This window comes from Aphidius gifuensis, linkage group LG2, assembly GCF_014905175.1.
Source record: "Aphidius gifuensis isolate YNYX2018 linkage group LG2, ASM1490517v1, whole genome shotgun sequence".
Classification (NCBI taxonomy): domain Eukaryota; kingdom Metazoa; phylum Arthropoda; class Insecta; order Hymenoptera; family Braconidae; genus Aphidius; species Aphidius gifuensis.
Genome location: NC_057789.1, coordinates 3,135,651 through 3,158,115, shown reverse-complemented (window position 1 = coordinate 3,158,115; position 22,465 = coordinate 3,135,651). Strand labels below are relative to the sequence as shown.

The window sequence follows — 22,465 nt, the reverse complement described above, 5'->3', positions numbered from 1 at the left end:
TATAAACGATATAATCAATAAAATTTCATTTCTGAAAGTTCGTAAGAGTAGTGACTTAAAATAGATAAATATTTTTAAAAGAATTTTTTTTTTTATTAATTATACAATTTCATTTGTAAACGTAATCCAGTCTCAAGTGATAAATAAATGTGCTTAATGATTAATTCAATAATTATTATAGATAGTTGCATATGAATAAGAGTGAATGATAATCGACTGTTATAATTTATTAAGTCAACATATTGATCAGTTATCATGGGTAATCAATAGTGATGGTGTTGCCAAATCCAAAGCTGTTGGATACCATAATGTATATAGTAATTTGTGGCTTGATCAGGAAACTAGGTTAATACTACGGATGACCATCTGGTACAAATTTAATTAAACACAATTAAGAAATTGAAATCGTTGAGCTATACATCGATCCAATATCCATGATGTACAATTAAAAATAAAAAAAAAACATGCTAATAATAAAACGAAGAAAGAGAAATGAATAATTATCAAGTCATTAGTACATACACTCAGTCGTTTTTTTAATATCACTAACAGAAAATAAATTATCTACTTGGTATATTAAAATAAAAAATTTTAATGTTAGTATGAAAGAAAAAAAATAAAATAGAAAAACAAATAAACTTCAATTTTAATGTAATTGTATTCATGGCTTTTTGGATTTAATACTGTGTCAGGTATAAATGCTATATTTGAAATTATATATATCTGGAATGAACATTTTGGTCTATTCAGGAAAAGACCCTGGACAACGATAGAGTACGACAGCTTTAAGGATACACTAGTATGAAAAATGACCTCGTTAAATACGTCCCATTCAAGACCATGTTTCACTCCTTTTACTCGTAACTTTCATGAAAATTTTGAAGTTTGATCTAAAGAGCCAAGTTACAAGTTTCCAACTTATTTTTTCTATTTAAATTTCAACAAAATATATACACAGTAGTCCTAAAAACAATATAAAAATTAGTAAAAATATATTTTTTATCATTTTTAATAATTAATAAAAAAAGCTATAAATATAAAAAATATTTTTAATATTTATTTAAATATGATATATAATTTAAAAATTATAAAAAATTTAATATGAAAAAGATTCAATTTTTTTTTTTTAATCTTTTTATTATCATTGAGATAACATGCACCCAACTGGGTCTTTGGTCATTAAGACAGATTGACTGGCATGGTAAAATTTCTTCTTTTTCTCACCCCCTATTTACCCCCCTTTTTAAAGTCGGAAGCTCGTTATGTGCAGCACGCAAACATACGACTAGAAATTATCTTCGTAATTAACTGCGCTTCTTAACATAACGCATGGCGTGCCAACTGTTTAGACGTGTCCAATATATATATACGTATTTGTACACACTATAACTTTTGTAAATTTATATATATGTATATTTAAATATCCATTTACAAATATATAAGCTGTATGTTTTACATGTGGTATTTGTATATCAGTATTACAATGGTTGTATAGACGATATGTTATTTGATACTGGTACCATATGTCCATCTAAAATTTAACCATACACAAAAAAAAAATATACATGTTATATAATACTGTAACCACTTTTTGTACACATATGGGTTTATCAAAGCCAACCAATGTGATGGTAAACAGTCAATATCAAATTTAGATTATCAATTTATCATACTTTGATATTTATTGAATTATTATAATTTTTTTTTCTAATTATATACATTTTTTAAATATAATAAATGTAATAAATTGGATAATTAGTTGATGTTATTAATTAATAGATTGATTAGCTATTTTTATTATTAATTACTCGGAATTTTATTTTTTCTTGGTGATAGATTTTTTTTTTTTTAGAGATTAATTGCAATTTGATTTGGCAATTTTTATATCGAGTAGACAGTTGTCTGGATTACTGAATAAATGAATGCTTTATTTCAATTTTTTTTTTTTTTTTTCGCAGAAATGGCTATTTATTGTAACCTTAAACTCATTGGCTATAAATATGGATATTCAAATCGTGAAATGTAGTTTGTATAAGGATTAATAAAATATATAAATATAATATATAAAAATAATAAAAAGTACAGAGAAAGTATGAAGGTTTTCTTGGAAATGAATGTCAATAGCGATACAGTAACATATATATATGAATATGTTAGATTCATGTGCGACTTGGTGGGCGCAATGTACGAATAGACGCGGTAGGATTAATAATTCAATAGTCGTGGCAGCCGCCGGTCAGTCTGCCGCCTCAAGTACTAGAGCACTATACTTGGCAGTTGGCTATAAACAATTTTCATAGAACTCAATCACTATTATATATTCTTTTATACTTCTTTAAGTAAACACTAACGTGGTTTCTTGAAAATTTTTAAAACAAATATTTATAAAAATGTATATGTTTTTTTTTTTTAAATTATTGACTCGCAGTTTTAGATAAACTAGTTTATTGATACTTATTTTGATAAATCGAACAATCAAAAATAATGTATTACTGTTTGGCTAGAAAATGTTATATATTTAAAATTTGTGATATTTTGTTTTTTATTTTTGAATATTGTAGGTTATTTATATCGAACAAATTGGACGTTGTTTTTTTTTTTTATCTTCGTTTTTTTGGGATACAGAAAAAATGGAAAATTTTATTTTCTCTTTCATTGGTTAATTAATTTTATTATCTTCTTAAAATTCTATATTTAAATTTTTATATTTCACAGCAAACAATTGATTAATTAATTTGATGAAAGTATTTTAATCTTTGAATTTAATTTTATGTTAATTTAAAAATTTGACAGTTGAATTTCTTTTGATTAATTATGAGCATGACAAAAACACACGCTCCAAAGAATAAAGATTGTAGAAAATGTCTAGTAATTGAAAAAAAAAAATATATATTCTTATATTTCTGTTGAGAAAAAATTATTAATTTTTCTTTTCAAATGCAGAAAAAAAATATATGTATCTGAGTAGCAACTGTCTTTCGCAGTTGATAAACAATTTTTTATTTATTTTTATTTTCCGCTTGTAATTTCATTTCGATAAATACATTCTGTAAATTCATATAATAATAAATGTAACATAATTGTATCTTTGAGTCTGCACTTTGTGTTACTGATAATAATAAAAATACATGTAATAAATGAAAAACCAAAGTGAAACAGAAATACTATTCAAATGACATTTTGAAATTTCATCTCGTCTCGCTTCGGTATCTTTTATAATATATAAAATAATACAGAGTTTCAAATTCTTTGCAAAATAAGCCAGATGGTTTATATTCCCATAAAAAAAAAAAAATAATAAAAAGACCTTATATTGAGTTATTTCAAAAGTTATATATTTTTTTTTCTTCTTTTTATAATAGAAATAAAAACAGCCCTGTTGTCTAATGACCTTGTATTTCCAAGTCCAATTAAATAAATTTATGGGCTGTATAAAAATAAAATTTTCAGTCTCAAATTTTATTTGTATTTGCGTGTTTATAATAATAATAAAAATAAAACAATTGGCTAATGAATTTTTTTTAAAAATTGATAAATCAATTGTCTTGCTAAAAATTTATTTAATAAAAGAAAAAAAAAATAAAATAATTGAAATCTATAGAGTGTCTTTATAAGCTTCTATTTATTTTTCTAAAAATAAAAAAAGGCAAACGAAGCAATCACTTGTTAATCAAGTTAACGTATTATCCAAACAATCCACTTGTATAACACAATAATCAAAATCAAATTTACCAATTCATCTTGTAAACCATACAGATTAGCTGAAACAGCAGCAAAGACGATCGTGGATTAATTGAGCCCAAAGGACGATTTCTCGTTTAGCACGTTCAAAATGTAGGAGGACACAAAAGGGCTCGACTCACTTGTCCAGTTTTGTTTGTTAAAGCAAGACTATCCAGAAAATAGTTTTGTATATATATATATACTCAATGTATACACGTTATCAGAAAACAGTCAGGGGAGTTGTGCCGATTGTCACGATATAAATGTGTCACGTAGTCGAGTGAAGTGCTAGATTGGTCAGCAATTTCTTTTTTTTGTTTTTTTTTTTTTTTGTAATGCTTAGTTAACAAGATGCCCTCTATTTCGTATCGTTATACTCATTTTATATAATACTCATTTTAGTATTTCGAGTTTTAACCTTTATGTAGTCTTATGCGTCTTTCACAAACTTAATAAGTTTTACGCGTTATATAGCTTCGAGTTACGACCTCGTAACAGCTAACCACATACTTGCAAAAAAAAATTACAAAAATTGGGTGATTTGTGAAATACAAAATTTAAATCTAAAAAATAAATTATGTACTAGATAATCATAAGATGAAAAGTATTTTTAATTGAAATTTATCATTATAAAAAGATTATATTTTTTTTCAAATTATTTTGACTGAAACATTTTCATTCAGGGTGAAATTTTGACTACTATAAAATGTATTTAGCCATTTGTATAATATACCCATAATGTGTCGTACATCATTTACAATAAAGAGCAGTCAGTTTAATAGAATTCACCCTTCACAAAAAACAAAATTCAAAGTGGCTTTTTCTTTCAGCTGGTCAAAGTATATTATGATTGACCCATCTTGCTATAAACTCTCTAGAAAAAAAAAAAAAAACTAATAAAAAGGGCAAACCGCGTTGAAGTTAAATACGTGCATAACGAGAAAGCTGGTATTATGTAGATTGCAATGCTGGATCAACCAGGCCAAAAAGGTCGGGATCGTATCTTATTGCATAGTCAAAAACTGCCCATGATACGCACCGTTGACCCTTTGCTTTGGTTCATTTTCTCGTCTCTCTCTCTCTCGCAGTTTTTTTCTCTTCACCAGCCGAAAATTGCACCCTCGGGAACACATTGATGGTGCCTTTGAGGCACAACCTGTTTTTCTATATTGAAATGTATAGCCGTATTTTATATCTAAAAAGCTTCTTTATTATAAACACCAATTTTTTATTCAACTTTTCTGTATTATATTTTTTTTTTTTCTATACATGCATGACTATATAAATAATAGGTATATATTTCACCAAAGTAATTTCGATATTACTACTGAAAAATAACATGTATCGACTCGTGTCTGCCAATCATATATTTTTTTTTCAAATATCTATAATAAAATAATTCTTGGTAAATTTATAAATATTTTTATAATAATAAAATACATAATAAAATATAAATAACATGATATGTGTGTTATTAATTTGTCAGCAATTTTTGTTTTCAAGTTTTTAAAAATGTTGGTAAAAATAAAAAAAAATGTTTTCAAGTCTGTATACATATTTTCTGAGATTTCACGTTAACTATCGTTTTCAAAATCAGTATATATTTACTGTACTAGACTGCATGCGTGACGTTAGAGTGCCTCAATGTTACTAAAATTATATATGTGTATACCTGCATGTGCCTGAGGTAAAATCAAAAAACTACGAATTGGCAGTTACTGTCGTGGGGCTGTACAATCAGAATAAATTTTTAGATGCGCATGTGCTGTTTTGATAAATAAACAAATAATATAGAAAAGAAAAAGGAAATAACTCGACATTAATTTTTATCAATGTGTAATTATTTTTAAATGCAATTGTTTATTAAAAAAAAAAATAATTTAAATAATATAATAAAGCATTTTGTATAATGTTATTTTTTATTTTTAAATTACTTTTAAATCCATTGACAATACAGACAATTCATTTTTTTTTATTGTAAAAAGAAATATTAATTTAAAAATTTAAATAAAAAGTAAATATGGTTTTTATATATTATTTATATTTTTTTTTTTTTATTTAGTTTTTTTCTCTGTACTTGTACAGCAACCAGACGTTTAATCGTGAATTCATAATTATACCCTCGATTTTCATGTAATATCACGTTACCGCAATATGGAAATCTAAAACTGCGTGGGGATAATACCCTGTCATACTCTGAGTATGGTGCATAATGTCATATTGCAATATATTGCAATAGTAAAGTTGCTACCATGTTGGGCCGTTCAACCTAACAAGTTATTTTCAATTTTTTATTTATTTTTTGTAGTTTTTTAAAAAATATTTTTACATTCAATATTTCATATAACTTTGAAGAATAATTTTGTATTTTAAATTAAACAGTTTATAGATTTTTAAATCAGATTAAAAATCAATAAATAAAAACCAAATTAATTGAAACTTGAGACACAATAAATAACATGACACGATTCGCAAGCTCGTACAATTTAAGCAATACATATTTTATTAAATAGTAATTTGATAAATTAAATAAATAATTTAGTCAGTATAAAATTTAATTAATCCTAATTAATGGCTTTTATTAACAAGATTGTTTTATTTATATTTTTTTTCATTTTTAAAATATATTCATTTCAGTTTTTATTTATCCACATTTAGCTCAAATTTGACACTTGAAAAAAATGTGTCACACAATCAGTATTAAAAATTAAAATGTGTTAAATTAAAAATTAATTTAAAAGAAAATTAAATTAACATTTTATTTTTAAATTCATTTTTGTTAAAATTTCAGTACATCAAAGGGCATTTAGTTTTTAATGATAACAAATTTTATGACGTTTTATTCTTTCTAAAAAATTAAAAATAGTATTAAAAAAATTTTGTTAAATTTATATAAAATAAATCAAAAAGTTTTTAATACTCAAACGATAATAATAGAACCAAAAATTACAGTGAAATAGTTATCATAACATCAGAAGACATTCTTAACGTGAAAAAAATTAAATAAATTATAAAAAAAAAAAAATTGTTTTTCAGCATATCATTTATCTTTCAATATGCAAGCATCGATCCATAAATTTATTTTCGCTGATAATTAAACTCTAGACGTTTATATATTTATAATTTACAGCATGTGATTATTGTGATTTTCAAACTAATTGAATATTTGACACTGCGATTAATTATATTACAACATATCGCTGATACAGAAAATTCAGTCATCCATTGTTAAATTTTGACATTTATATTTCTCCAAATATAATATTTAATTTTACATCAAAATAATTTCATGCTCATTTAATATTAATCCTAATTGGAAAAAAAAAACTTCAATTCATTTTTTTTTCCTCTTTATAATAAATTTTTAAACTAAAATCATTTATCATTTACAGTACTTGAGTTTTGTATGAAGTACTTCATTTGGATGGTTGTCGTTTTAGCATGTATATTTGTGTCATACTCATAAAATAAATGCACACCTGATGGTACTATCCCGTGAACTATATCTATAGCATATATAAAGATACAAAATTTTCATCATGTTCATAGTGCACAACAACTTGCTCGTTGTCTTAGTGAAACTTAATTTGAAAATCTCGAGGTTCTCATAAATTTTGACAAATTTTTCAACAGTTGTATCTTTTTTTTTTTTTTTATATTTATTTTACTTTTTTCTTTTAAAAAATTACTTTTACTTTTTTCTTTAAATAATTGTTGTTATAAAAATGATTAATTTTCTTTATGATTTATCATGAAATTCGTCTAGACAATAATATATTATTCAAAGATATCTAGATCTTATTGAAACTGATATATTTTATTTTTATCTTTGAAATTATTTGTCATATTGAGAATGCCCTATGTAGAAAAGATATGTCATTATAAATATGACATCATTTTGAATGAGACACAAAGAAAATCTGAGAATATAGTCAAGTGTTTAATTTATTTGAATAAATCAATGTTTCTCAAACAGTTATTTTAGTCAACTATTAAGTATTCAAAGATAAAAAATATATGAAAATAATTATTATATCCTTTCACTTGAAGAATATCTTTTCATATATTTTTTCATTGTTTTTCAACATCTCATAAAACAAATTGTCTATTTAAAAATTCATTATAATTTTATGTACATAAACTTTTTAAAATAACGTAATTTTGCAACGACCTAATTTTGCTGATATTTATAAATTTTTATTTATTTTTAATTTAAAAAAATAAATGACAATAATAATGATTTAATTAATAAATATGTCTTTTTTGTTTTTGTATTTATTTATTTTCTTTTGATTGAGTTAAAAAGTTATAATTAAGGCATTGAAGTGAAACTACAAAGAAAAAAAAAATTGAAAATATATTTTTTTTTTTACAAAAGTATCCAATCGTGTTTTGCCATTTTTTTACCAAGAATGTTCGTTTTTCATCCGGTATGACGACAATCAGCGTCAATCAATAAAAATAATGAAGACGTAGGACACTTTTGACGTTGTATATGGTGACTGCGTGGACACTGTTGCTCGTTAGTTGCTTTCACAAGTTATTTTGAGGTACTACAATTCATATTGTATATAAAAAAATAACAATAAAAATGAAAAGCCAAAAATTAATAAAAGGCTTTTCATTAAGCATAAAAATTTATAATGAAAATTAAATTTTTTCTTTTTACTATTTTATTGTTTTTTAATTTTTCATAATTAATTTTTACAATGAAAATTACAATTTCATTTATTAACTTTAAATTATTTTTATTTTTCATCAATTTTTCTTTATCAAAATTTTGCATCGATTTAAATAATTAAATAAAGATAAGTGATATGATTGAAATTAATTTTTACAAATGATCTATTATCAGAATTAAAATAATTATTTATATTTTATTATTTATGCAACTCCAAAAATATGTTTAAAGTGATTAACGTAATTTTTATTTATTTCTGATAATTTTATATAGTTGAAAGAATATCACAAAATTATGATAAATTATTTTAATAAATAACTTTACGTAATAACTTTTATAAAAATTTTTTTTTTCAAAAAAAAGAAGATACAAAAATAACTGAGAATAACAAATATCACTGACCACAAAGTTATTTTTGTATCGTGCCATTCTGGCCATGCAAATAATAATGATACATTCAGAACAGTTGTTAAATTTAATTGTGACGTATATAGTTGAACTCTCACACTATAATCAGACCAAAGGTGATTGTTTCAGTTATTAAACTTATAAGCTAATAATCCTCACGCGACAATTTTACTTTTTCTTGATGAAAAAATCACCAAGGAGTAAGGACAATTTAAAAAAAAATACATAATAATATATTTATCTTTACTTTTCACTGGTTACATTTGTCATAAAAAAATCTTATTTAATTATTTTATTACTAAAAATAAATAAATCATCTCATTTAATTTTTTTTCAATAAAAAAAAACCATAAAAATTACAACAAAAAATATTTATTCAAATATTTAATCTTAAATTTTAATTGGTTCAATTTTAACAATAATTTTTTTTTTTTTTTTATTATCTGATAGTAATAATAAAAAAAAAGTATAATAATACATCCATTAAAAATTGTGAATTGTATTAAAAAAAAAATTACACAAACTCAATTTTAATAAGCAGCAATTTTTTTTCATAATCTTTTTTAATTTTTATATTTTAATTTTTTTTTTTGTGATAATAAAAAAAACACGTAATTACAATTTAGACATGATTTTATTTGGAAAAATATTAATAATACAAACAATGACCTATTATTTTAGAATCAATCAGATAATTGTTCTCGGTCATTGACATTTAATAAAAAAAAAAAAATCATTAATTGATAATTGGCTGGTGTTATTATGATAATAAACTGGTGATAATTAATCCGAGTTATTTTAGTTTATAAGCTTTAAAAAAAATAACAAAATTGAAATAGCAAACAATTTTCAATCATTGTATACTGATTGATATTGGTGTCTATATTTTTCCCATAAAATTATTACAAAGTCCTCAGCAATAAAATAAAAATCCAAATATAGAAATTTCAAAAAAAACGTGATAATTCCTCGAAAATTTTTAATACAATAAACTCTTTTGTATTATTTTTACTCCACCCCATTAAATATTCAAATAATTTTTATTAAAATATTAACGATAAATTCAGCTTATTACTCAAAAATTTTTATAACCTTTTTTTCCACCAGCCTGTACGCTTTTGAATTATTGATAATTTTTTTTTTTAATTCTAAATCAATTGAATATTTAAAGCCAATTTATTTTAAAATTTTTGATCGGATGCGTTATTGGTTACATAACCAAGCATTCCATGTAAAATAAAAAAAATAAAAATATTCATTATTTTAAAATAGATTAAAAACATCATACACGATATATTTTTTTTTTCCATTGTATTATTTTGTGTTGTTATTTTTATAAAAAAAAAAAAAATAATGAATAATGAAAAAAAAAAATACCATTTAGTACCAGTTGGAAAAAAAAATTAAAAATTGATTATTTGTAAAACATAGATAGATAAAAATGATGACAAATATATATTATCAGTAAATCAATATAATTTTTGTGTTAAATCGTTCAATTAAATTTGAATAATAATTATCGAATATTTGTTGTATCAATATGATTAATTATTAGCGTGTTGTCGATGATAATTTGTTGATCAATTTAATTGATAATTATCTCTATCAGTATATCAAATTGATACCTGTCTAATGATATTTCCGTCTTTCCTATTTAATCTGAAAATAGTGAAACTTCCGTTTTGTATCCGGCTTTGTATGCTGTAAGCAAAATGTACATCCTTACTCGAATTGTATGATTATGACACTGTGAATAATTGAACATTGCCTCTGCAGATACGACATAAATAAGTACAATGATTTTCCAATGATAATAATACCTTGAAAAATTTTTTAAAACACTCATCATTAAATTTAACAAAAAGATAAAAATTTTCTCAATTTTTTGTGTTGAAATTAAATTAAAAATTTCACAAACTTAAATATAATTTATTAAAAATTTTATTTTTTTTCATTACTACTTTTTTCTTTTTAAAGAAATTTAATTAAAAAACAAATTATTATTATCAAAATTAAATATCCGATGTATCAGTAATACAACTGTAATTTAAAAAAGAAAATTAATCATCTTAAAAGTTTTTTTTAATCAGTAGAATTATTTTAAAAAAAAAAATATATTAATTTTATTAATTTTTTTGATGATTAAATTTTGGTATTTAAATTAAATATCTTGTTGATTTAATTGATAAATATACATTCACAGATTAACATCATGACAATTTACCTTTTTTGTATGTATTCAACAAACTATATACTGTCATACTGTAAAATAATCTCCAAATGAATGTTTTACAAAATTCACATTTGTATGGATAGTAACATGTACCCATTGCTAATTATCGTGCTATAACATACGAAAATTTAATCCAAAATCAATTCGGCATTTCATGTATACAAAATATATTTTTTTATATTTGTCAATGATCAATATAAATACGTTGTATAGTTAAATTTGTATTTAATATCAACAGTTGTAAATTGCACAAGATTAATTAATTCAACAAATAATCAAAGGGTCTGTCATACATTTTATTTATTTTTTTAATAAAATACATGGTATTATATTTATATAATAAATAAAAAAATAATTGTGATATTTATTTTATTATTTTCTATACAATATCGTCACAATAAATATAAACAATCGCAAGTGTTTTTATATTTGAGTGCTTTTTTGTAAAATTGATAAATGTATTATTGAAATTTCTTTTGAAAAATTTTTTGTCAATTGTTTTGTAATATAAATCGTGTACTTTTTAAAGTAATTTATTTTTTTAATTATTTGTAATGTTTGAACTCAGCTGAAGGGTGATATCAAATTAAAAATCAATTTTTTTTTTTACTTTCAGAAATAGAAAAAATATAAAAGGTATATAAATTTGGCTGGTTAATTTATATAAATAAACTTTTTCGTCTGATTTTTTTTGCATCAGAATAATTTAAATGCCAATTTATTTTTGTGATCAATTTCATAAGTTGACCTTGATAATAACAAGTAAAAAAAAAACAATTTAAAATATAAAATTATTTGTTCTCAAGTCTATAGACATTTTTTATTCTATTTATTAATTTTTTGTTGTTATTTTTGAGGTCAACAATTAAAATTTAACAAACGATAAGTTGACATTTAAACAGACACAATGCAAGATAAAAATATAAACATTCATTAATATAATAATAGTAAATTTTTAAAAAATTTTTGACAACGATATTTATACATATATATATGATAATGAGAAAAAAAAATATAATTGCATGTCTTTTGTAAAATGTATAGATACAATATACGACCATAATAAACATCAGTAACAAAAAACTTTTTACAGTAGACGTTCTCTGATATCCGGTTCCGGTAGTAGTAGTAGTACTCTGTTGAATTTTTCCAAGGAATATAACGTACCGGACACTAACTATCCAATTATAGTATTCTAACTTATTAGATATATTTTATTTTTTTTTCAACATATATTTTCTCTTGTTGAAATTTTATTCTCAACTCAAATACATATTTTTTTTATCATTCCATAATTCATACAAAATTCAAATAAAAATTATTTAATTTTTTTTCTCTAAAAAATTTCATTATTTTGAATTTTATTCGACTTTTTATTGAATTTTTTATTTCAATACTTATAAACATTGACATGTAATATTTAATTCATCAAATTTTCATCATTTTATTTATTCAACAAAATTCTAAACCAATGTCTCTTATTAAATTAATTTTTTTTCTACAATAATTATATCAATTTTTTAATTGCACAAAATAAACAAGCTAGCTTGCTCATTTTGCAATTAGCTAGCTCATCATGACAAATTTAAATCATCAAAAAAAATTTACATCTTTTTACACATTTCAATAAAAATAATAATAAAATAACTAATTAATTACTACACCTAATAATTCAACCCAACTGCAGAAAATATGAAAATTCAAAGTCAAGTATTTTTTAATAATAATAATTAATTATAATAAAATACATTTTAAAATGTTATATAACAGACATCATATTGTTTTTACATTAACTCTTGAAATAATAATAATAAATTAAAATCTCTGCTTTATTCAAATAATGTATTATTATTTTTGTTGTAATGTAGTCTGAGCAATGCTGTAAAAAAAAAAAAAAAAAACTTGATTATTGTTCAAGTGTAGCATGTACTTGACTAATGCACCTCGATGGTTGAAAACTCTCTCACTTATCACAGTGCCGTGATAACAACCATGTTTGCCCTTCTCGTAATATACTCTTTCGGTAGTTTCATTTGTACCCACAGATATGTACCATAATGGTGTAGAGTCAATAGGTTGAAGCAGCTTGTTGACAATTTTTTTCCTCTTCTGCCTTTTTTTTTTTTTACTATTATTATTATTATTATTTTCGTGAATCCGAGTAGCTCAATTTCCCAGGAAAATTTTGATGACGATGCCACATGTCGAATATATTGTTGAGCATAATTTTATATACTTGAAAAAAAATATGAAAAAAAAAAATTACAAGTGAATTATATATATGATAGATAGGAAATTATTACTAACTGATTTTGTAGGTAATAAAAATATCCGTGTCATTCACAATTTACTTGTCGACGTGTTATTTGTTAGGATAATATAAAATCATGTTTTTTTTTTTTCTGTAAAGCATATTATAGCCAATCGATGACAGTAAAATTCGCATTTATCGTAGAAAAAATATAAAAAAAAATAATCAACTTGAGTTTTTCAACAAAGCTTCATTGATTTTTGCAAGGTGATACTTTTAGAAGCCACAAAAGATTCAACCACAAGATAATTTATCAGTGTGCTTGTGGTTAAAGTTTCAGACTACCAACTTGTATGGAAAAAGAAAAAATTTAATATTTATAAATATTTGCTTAACAATATATATTTAAAATTATGTCTCACAGTAATATGTTCACTTTAGTATTTTTTACAAAGAAAAAAAACTTGAATAAATAATAAAAAATATACTTTAAATAAAAGAAAACAAATAATGGAAAAAGAGCTTATTTTTCATGCACTCAAAAGAACTTATAAAATGTTTTTTTTTTTTTTTTTGTAAATAGTATTTAAAATGTTACAATAAAGATTTATTTTTTATAGGATTACCTGTTTCTAGGATATTCAAAAGGATAAATAAATATATAAATGCATGTTTATTTGTCACATTGAAACCGACAGAGATTTACTAGCAAAACCATTAGAGTTGCTTTATATATATACAATTGAATACGGTCTCTTGTTTCTAACCCAATAAAACAAATACTGATGATCTAGCCTCAGTCATATGTCACGTTTCTCAATCATCAGAAATCCAATACCTAAACGACTAAAAAAACATTAATTTAGATATTTTTTTTTTTCAACTAAAAAATAGTAGAAAAACTCAAATGAAAAAAATGAAATACATTTAAATTATATTTTTTAAAATAAATATATAAATTACATTTAAAAATTTTAAATATATTTTATTTATTTTTTTAAATAAATAAATTTCTATTGAATTTTTAGATTTTATTAATTAAAGTTATTCAATTCATTTTATTTATTCAACAAAATTCCCCACCAGTTTGCTTTTAGTAAATTAATTTTTTTGTCTACAATAATTATTTCAATTTTTTAATTGCACAAAATAAACAAGCTAGCCTATCATGACAAATTGAAATCATCAAAAAAAAAAAAATTTACATCTTTTTACACACTTCAATAAAAAAAAAAAAATAATAAAATTACTAATTAATTACTCCACCTAATAATCCAACCCAACTGCAGAAAATTTATTAAAAATTCTTAGTCAACCATTTTTTCATAATAATAATTAATTAATAATTATAATAAAATATATCCTATATTTTTTTCACTTGATAATAATTAAAAAGACCAATTTGACTTTATTGTTTATTGTATATTAGTTTTTAAAAAATAAAAAACAAGTGTAAATTTTTCTTCAAAGTATTTATTTTCCTTCATCACGTTTTATATCACTAAGCCACGGGCAAGCATCAACGTATATAGTTTTTTGACCCTTTGTTTTATAAATATATATATATAAATTACTGTGTTTGTTCAGTAATACACATTCATATACTCGTACATTGGCAAGCACATTGAGTCACTGTCACTTGTATATACTAAATGTCGTATGGCTCCAGGGCATCCACGTTTTATGACTTTACGTGGTCGAATAAGTACTAAACATTCATGTGGTATCATTGCAACTTATATTATCCTTTACCCGTATCAACTTGGGATGTGTGTCATCATTGCACATCGACCATAGTGCCAAAGTTTTATTTATTTATTTTTCTTCACTTTTTTTTTACACTTTCATCTACCATCATAAACATACCTCAGTATTTTTCCATTTTTACTGTGATAAATAATTAATTTGTTAATGATGTTTATACATAACTTGAAATTTAATTATTAAATTATTATTTTTAATAATATTAAATAATTTAAAAAGTTATATTTTTTTATAACTAGTAGGTAAAAAAAAAGCACGAAAAGTTATGTCAAAGTTTTGATAATAAAAAATAGTTAAATTATTTATTTGAAAGACAAATAATAATTTAATAGTTAAGTTAAAAAATAAAAAAAAAATATCAAGCTGATTGCATGTATAATAATTGAAGAATATTTCTTGTCTTTAAGTTCACTTGCCCTTTGACTTTTATAGCATCAAGAAGACAAGTTGGTTGCAAGTTGTTGATCTTATTACTGAGCTTGAAACTAGTGAGCACTTGTTAAAGACTTATGAATATAACATATATAAAGATTTAAATTTATATACTGTAATAGTATACTTTACTTAACAAACTATGTATTTTAATATAAAACTATCATTTTTTTTTTTATATATAATAAAAGTTGATATAAAAAAAATTTGAGTAAATATTTCATGTATAAATTTTTTTTTTTTAAGCTTGATTGGAAAAAAAATATAATAGCTTTCTTCAAAAGCCTATATTGATTTTATTTAAATGTAAAATTTTAATATTCAATATTAAATTGATTTTCATTAATTTTATTTATTGAAAGTATAAATTAAGTATTTATATAGTATTATACAAAATTTTACACTTAAATTTATAAAAAGAATTCGTGAGAAAAGTTTTTTTTTTTTCTTTTATATAGATTGTTATAAAAAATATTTTAAAAAATATACCAACGTTTTAACTTTGCACTCACATAAAGTATCAAACAAACAATCAATTTTTTTTTTTTTCCTATAAATTCGTCATTGTATTGCATATCCTCGGATAAATAAAATAAATAAATAATGTATTGAGGCCGCAGATATCATACTGTTGGATTTGGTGTGAGAAGTTTTTTGTTGTATTGTATTGACTATGTGCTGCACGCATTATATATTTTTCCAGATCATAAAATAAATCGGAAATCGAGATTGTCATATGGATAAAGTTAAATAAATATATATATATTTCAATTTCTAGCCATAAATGTTAAATTTCAATGTGGCATTTTCTGTCAAAATGATGGAATATGATGGAATAAATTTCTTAAATACTGTTTTATTTTTCAGTAGTTTTGTATAAATTTTAATTTTTATATAGACAGCCATAATGGTGACAGTTTTATTATTTTTTTTTTTATTTCAAAGACAACAAGATATTATTCAAATGTTTTTTTAAACAATAAAATTTTTGTTTTATCTGCAGAATATTTAAAATTGATTGATAAAATTAGTTATTGTAACTTAAATTAAATATTAAATCTGGCATTAAAATTTATATTTTTTTACTGAAAAAAAAATATTATTTCATCGAAATAAAATTATTCTGCAAACTTTACTGATTGATTTTACTTAAATTTATTTCTTCTTAGATTTTCAAATGATTTCTGGGCACTCAGATCTAATTGAAATCACTTGTAAAATTAATATTTCATAGAATTATCGTTTTTAATTATTTAATGATATCGAGATAAAAATATTTCATCCGTTACACTGATCAACATAAATTATTCATATTTTTTTTCCAAATACTTTGATTGTAACCAAATCAAGACTAAATTTCCTGTGTCGCTCATTTTTTAGTAAAGAAATACTTAAAAAATTACAAATTTCATAAGATTATAATTTCACTGATTGAATTTTGTTAAAATGTAATTATTCTGTTGGTTGTATTGATGAATATTGATTTTATAAATTCACTACTGATATATCTTATTCACATTGATAAATAAAATTCAAAAAATATTTTTTACGTAATAATATTCATGTGAAATCCCATGAGGTAACTCGATATACTATCACATGACGTTAATCAATTGTCAGTGTGTATACACCCTTGTCACTTATCTTGATTGACGTTTGTATATTACAAATCCATTCACGAATCCGACAAATGTATACACAGTAAGAAAAACCCCAAAATAATCAAACACTACTTATTGATTATCAAAAACTTCTAAAATCCATCTCAACGTATTATTTAATTTATTGCATAAAATAAGTACAAAAAAATTACGTATATTTTTTGAAGGATAACAACCTTTGAATTAGTTTAAATAGTGTAAAAATATATGTATATTTTGAAAGGGAAATGAAAATAAGAGATAACGAAAAAGTCAAAGCGGATGAGGTTTGGATTATCATACAATCTTTTAATGAAAAGTCTACAGAAATGAGAAATGTGTAAAACCTGGTAGTCTGTTTTTTTTTTTTTTTTAATATCAAATATATACATACTTAATATTAAAAAAAAAATATATTCAATTTACACAGATTTTACCGTGAATGTTACACATGAAGGTCACAATTTATTTAAAAAATTATTACATCTAAAAAATATTTATATTTTTAGTTTTTATGAATTTGAATTATATTATTTGAAAAAAAATAATTGAATTATTTTGAATGACGACGTGATGACAGTGTCTTTTGGTACTTGAATATTTTTAAATTTATGTTGACACACGGTTTGTGATTTTTTTAAGTGTCTAAATGTATATTTTACACAACTTTGTTTCACTATGTACGTAGAGCATAAATCGATTGTGGTATTTTCAAATAGATAAAGGTTATTTTTATTAATGTAGAATTTCCCTCGGGTGTTTTAAAAATGCCGCCAAATGAATTTGATAAAATTATAGGTCCCTCATGACCCTATTATGAAAATATTCGTAAACCAACTTGCAAGTGCGATGAAATGTTCTTTATATAGATAATTTCCATTTTTAAATTTTTTTTTTTTTTGCATTAATTTATGATTGGTATGCTCACATCGATGATTATTTTTTATTCAAATGTATTAAGTATATTTTTAATCGGGTGAACACGAATTTGTAGACTAATCGATTGAAAATTTGTATTTTAAAATAATGATTCATTAATTGATGACGACTAGTGAGTCATTTATTTTTTAACGAATCAAATTTCGAATGAAATTTATTCAAATACCACTAATGTTTTTTTTTATAGTGGCAAATAATAATTGTTTTGAATATAATTTAATAAAACTTGAATTTTAAATTATTTTTGTATTTTTAATTTATATTTTTTTTGTTTTTATTTTAGATCCTAACTTTAAAGAGCCTATAACAAATGTCACTGCATCGGTTGGACGTGAGGCAGTTTTGTCATGTGTCGTACAAAATCTAGGACAATACAAGGTAATAAAAAAAAACAGTTTTAAATTTAATTATAATTATTAGTCACATTTTTTAGTCGCTCATAATTATTGACAAATAATTTTACAATTTTATTATCTATGCAAAAATTAATCTTCATAGTTTAATTCTCAAAAATTATTCAAAAAAAATGAGAAATTTTATTTTATTTTGTGGTTAAATTGAATTTTCTTTTGTCAACTAAATATACAATGATAATAATAGCAACTTGATAAGAAAAATATTAATATTTCAAACCTCACTTCTACTACAATTTTATGAAAAAAAAAAAAAATTTCTAATTTTTTTATTTTCAATCCAAGCTAAAATTCAATTTTTTATTTAAAAAATAAACTTATATAGATTTTTCAGCGTGTAAATAGAAAATGACATAAAAAAAAAATCAAATCATAGCTAGAGTTTTCAAGCAAAACAAAAACTAGAAAAATAAATTTAAAATCAAATAGGATATCCAGATTTTATATTGACAGCTGCTGTTGAGTTGCCTATACAATTTCGTGGCTCGAATAAAAAAGGAATAAAAAATGAAAAATTAATCAAACAAGTGCTAATAATATAATAGAATAAAAATTAATAATAAATGAGTTTATCCGAAGTACATAATAATTCAATTAAATATCGCAAAATAAGAAAAAAAAAAAAGTAAAATTCATATTCTGAAGAAATCTTGTTCAAAGAAAAAAAATTACAATGTGTCAAAATCCACAAGTCAATTAGACGAAAAAAAAATACAATAAATAAATAACAAGTATTATTGATGACTGATAAAAACAACCATTACTCAAACAAAATAAAAATAAAAAAAATTGGCTCACAATATTTACCTGAAATTTTGTTTTCAATTGTTTGTATTATGTTCAGCAATTTTGTGCTGATAATACCACAGGATTGAGTGACCATCAATGTCAGGATATATAATCAATTCAATACATCATGCATCCTATAAGTTGTTTGAGATAAATCTATAGATTCAACATAACAGATAAAATAAAAAAATTTCACATATATAATAAAAGAAAAAAAAAGACGAATAACTAAAAATAAAAAACCACTCTACAGTAACTCAGATAACATCAAATTTTCCTCGTGAATTGCTATTTCGCTTGGATTTATTTTTATATATTTATTTTTTTATTTTTATTTTTTCACAAAAGGCAGATACCAAAAACTCCTTTATCTCATTCAATTGATGCAAGTTAGCTTTACTCCCTCGGGCAATAGCTTCTTCAATGAATTCACCAGTTTGTGATTGATCGATTTTTGAGTAGATACTGAGTTAAACTTTACACATTTTTTTACTAAATATTTATGCATTATACATTGTACAAAGAAAAAATACACAATAAAAATAATGATGCTCATACAGTAATAATAATAATACTAAAAAGTTTTAAAAAATTTAATTAAAATTGATATATATTTTTTTTATCATTATTTCTAATTTATTGTTGAAATTACTATGCAGCATTGTATATAATTTTTAACAAAAGATAAAGTTTAAAATTTTTATTCAACTGTTTAAACATTTAGATAACAAAATTTTACAATTATAAATAATTATTATTTATTTATTTATTTATAAAACTAGGTGTATTTTTTTATTTTATCAATACTCATTGACATTTTTTAAAATTATTTTTCCAATTGCCAGCCTGCACCTTGATACTAACTACTTAATCAACCGTAAATGTCCTCCTGTTAAATTACCGTATTAATTTTTTAAAAATAAAATCAACTTGATTTAGGTTTTGTTTATTATTTACTATAAAGTATACAGATTTGTTCTATTGTTTTGAATATACAACAATATACACTACAATTACTGAGCATAGTAATTTTAGATTGAGCTTTTTTTTTTTTTTTCCGTATACTTTTATGCAAACACATACTTGTAAATGTAAAAAATAAATTATTTGTTTGTTTAGTGGCCAAGCACATATCAGTTAACTTGAACTCACTTGACGCGCTTGTTGACTCATTTAATCCAAAAAAAAAATTTAATTCATATTTTACATTATTATTTCTTTGCTAATTAAAAAAAAATTACATTTCAATTTGTATTTACCGTAAATGTGCGACCATTATTCTTCACTTGATATATAAAAAAAATTTCTCAAGTTAGAGATTTAATTAAATAATGAATTTGAATAATAACCAAGCATTTAAAATCATCTTTTGTACTTTCTAAAAAAAAAAAAAAAAAATTTTTTTATTTTACTTATTACTTTTTTTTAAATTTCTTTTCATTTTCTTTAAAAATTTAACAATCGTAGTGTTTGACAATCTCGTTAGTAGGTCATGGCACTTATGAGGTATCTACATTTTAGATTAAATTATTGCTAAAAGAAAACTTGATTATAATTTTAACCAGTTTGTTCTTCTCTCGAGATTCCGCGCAAGCTTAAAATTATAAAAAAAAATAAAATAATAAATGTTTAATAAATTTAAAATCAAGTCTTTGTCGATGATAAGTTTTAATATAAAACAAGTCAATTTATACTAAAGTTACATGGTAATATATCAAGACGTTAAGCACATATTGATGATGAATTATGATTCACCTTTTTGGTTAGTTAAACTGCAAGCTCCATCACATTGAATCGTTGAAAATTGTATGTTTCATATATCTATCCTTCACTATCGTTTAACTAAGTAAAATGTTAAAGGGCATCATATGTCGTTGCCTTCTTGGCATATAAAATTACCAGTCTAACTTAATCAACCACTATACAAACCACTTGAACATTTGGTATTCGCGATCTTTGGATTAATATTCAAATGTTATAATGACGCGGGTATTCATTAAAAACGTAACGATAACTTGCTTATTTGCCACGTACAAACGTGCTCTATCGGTTTTTTTCTTTGAGTTGGTGTAGTATGTGGTTATAAGGGTTCGTTGCACGCTCACCACAGTTTAAATTCTCATTCGATATTACGCGAAACATGCGAGAATAATATATATAGGGATTGACCGGTGTGGCAAGTGTTTCGGACAAATTCAACGTTATGTGTTTTTCATATACAACGCCTTGAAAATTTCACATTCTATCTTTATTTCCTATATGAATTAGTTATGCACTATACAGCTATGCTTTTATAACTTGAACATGATATAAAACGTATATGTATATTCCACGATGTATAAAATTTTTAAAAATAAAAATATTCAGTTTTTATTATTTTTTATTACTTTTATATATATTTTTTCTTTTTTTTTTTTCAATTTCACGAATAAAATATACTTTTTTAGATGACTCAAAGAGCAATACTGTACTCAATACTGTATACATTTTTTTATTTTTTTTTTTCATATGTATTTATTGAGAAATGAAAATCCTTGAACGTATATGAAAAAGACGTTCATAATAATACTGAAGGCAATATTCACCTTTTGGCGATGGAAAATATGCCAAAAGAATTTACTCGTATATAATATATTTCCTGAAGACGCATGTATATACTTTTGTATATATTTATTATTTTTTTTTTTGTCTATTTTAAATATAAAAGAAGACATGAACACTTGGCATTAGTTTTGCTGCATTCATGCAATTCCATCACACCGATGATCCTCAAAATAAATTTTTTCTAAAAATACGAATACTATCGATTTATAACTACTGCTATGTATTGTATATAAATTTATCTATGTACGTCCATCAGAAATAAATGAAAAATGAATATTCAGTATTTGATATATTGATAGAAAACATTATAGACAATTTTAAAAAAAATATTTTCAATTTTTTGTATCGCTGTATTGAAGCTAAAGAAACACAAGTTTTTGAAAAAGCTAGGCTTCAAAAGAATTGACACAACAAAAGAAAAAAATTAATTTCAAAAAATTGCTAAAATATAATAATAATAAATTATTAATAATGATAATAGTAAAAGTATTTTCATGTAAAAATTTTACCACTAATGCTTATAAATATGTATGGCTTTTTAAAATAATTAATAAATTCCAATTTTTTTTCATCTTTTAAAATTTAAAT

The 22,465-nt window shown here is 22.7% G+C and overlaps 1 protein-coding gene across 2 annotated transcripts in view; it reads left to right on the top strand.

Annotated features, from left to right (window-relative positions):
• The window catches only part of LOC122848341 (neurotrimin-like), a 75,981-nt gene that overhangs the window by 32,143 nt on the left and 21,373 nt on the right, over positions 1-22,465 (top strand). For both annotated transcript variants that reach the window (XM_044146338.1, XM_044146337.1), the window contains one exon: positions 18,355-18,449. In XM_044146338.1, the coding sequence (XP_044002273.1) occupies positions 18,355-18,449 (95 nt within the window). The remainder of the gene's footprint in view (positions 1-18,354; positions 18,450-22,465) is intronic.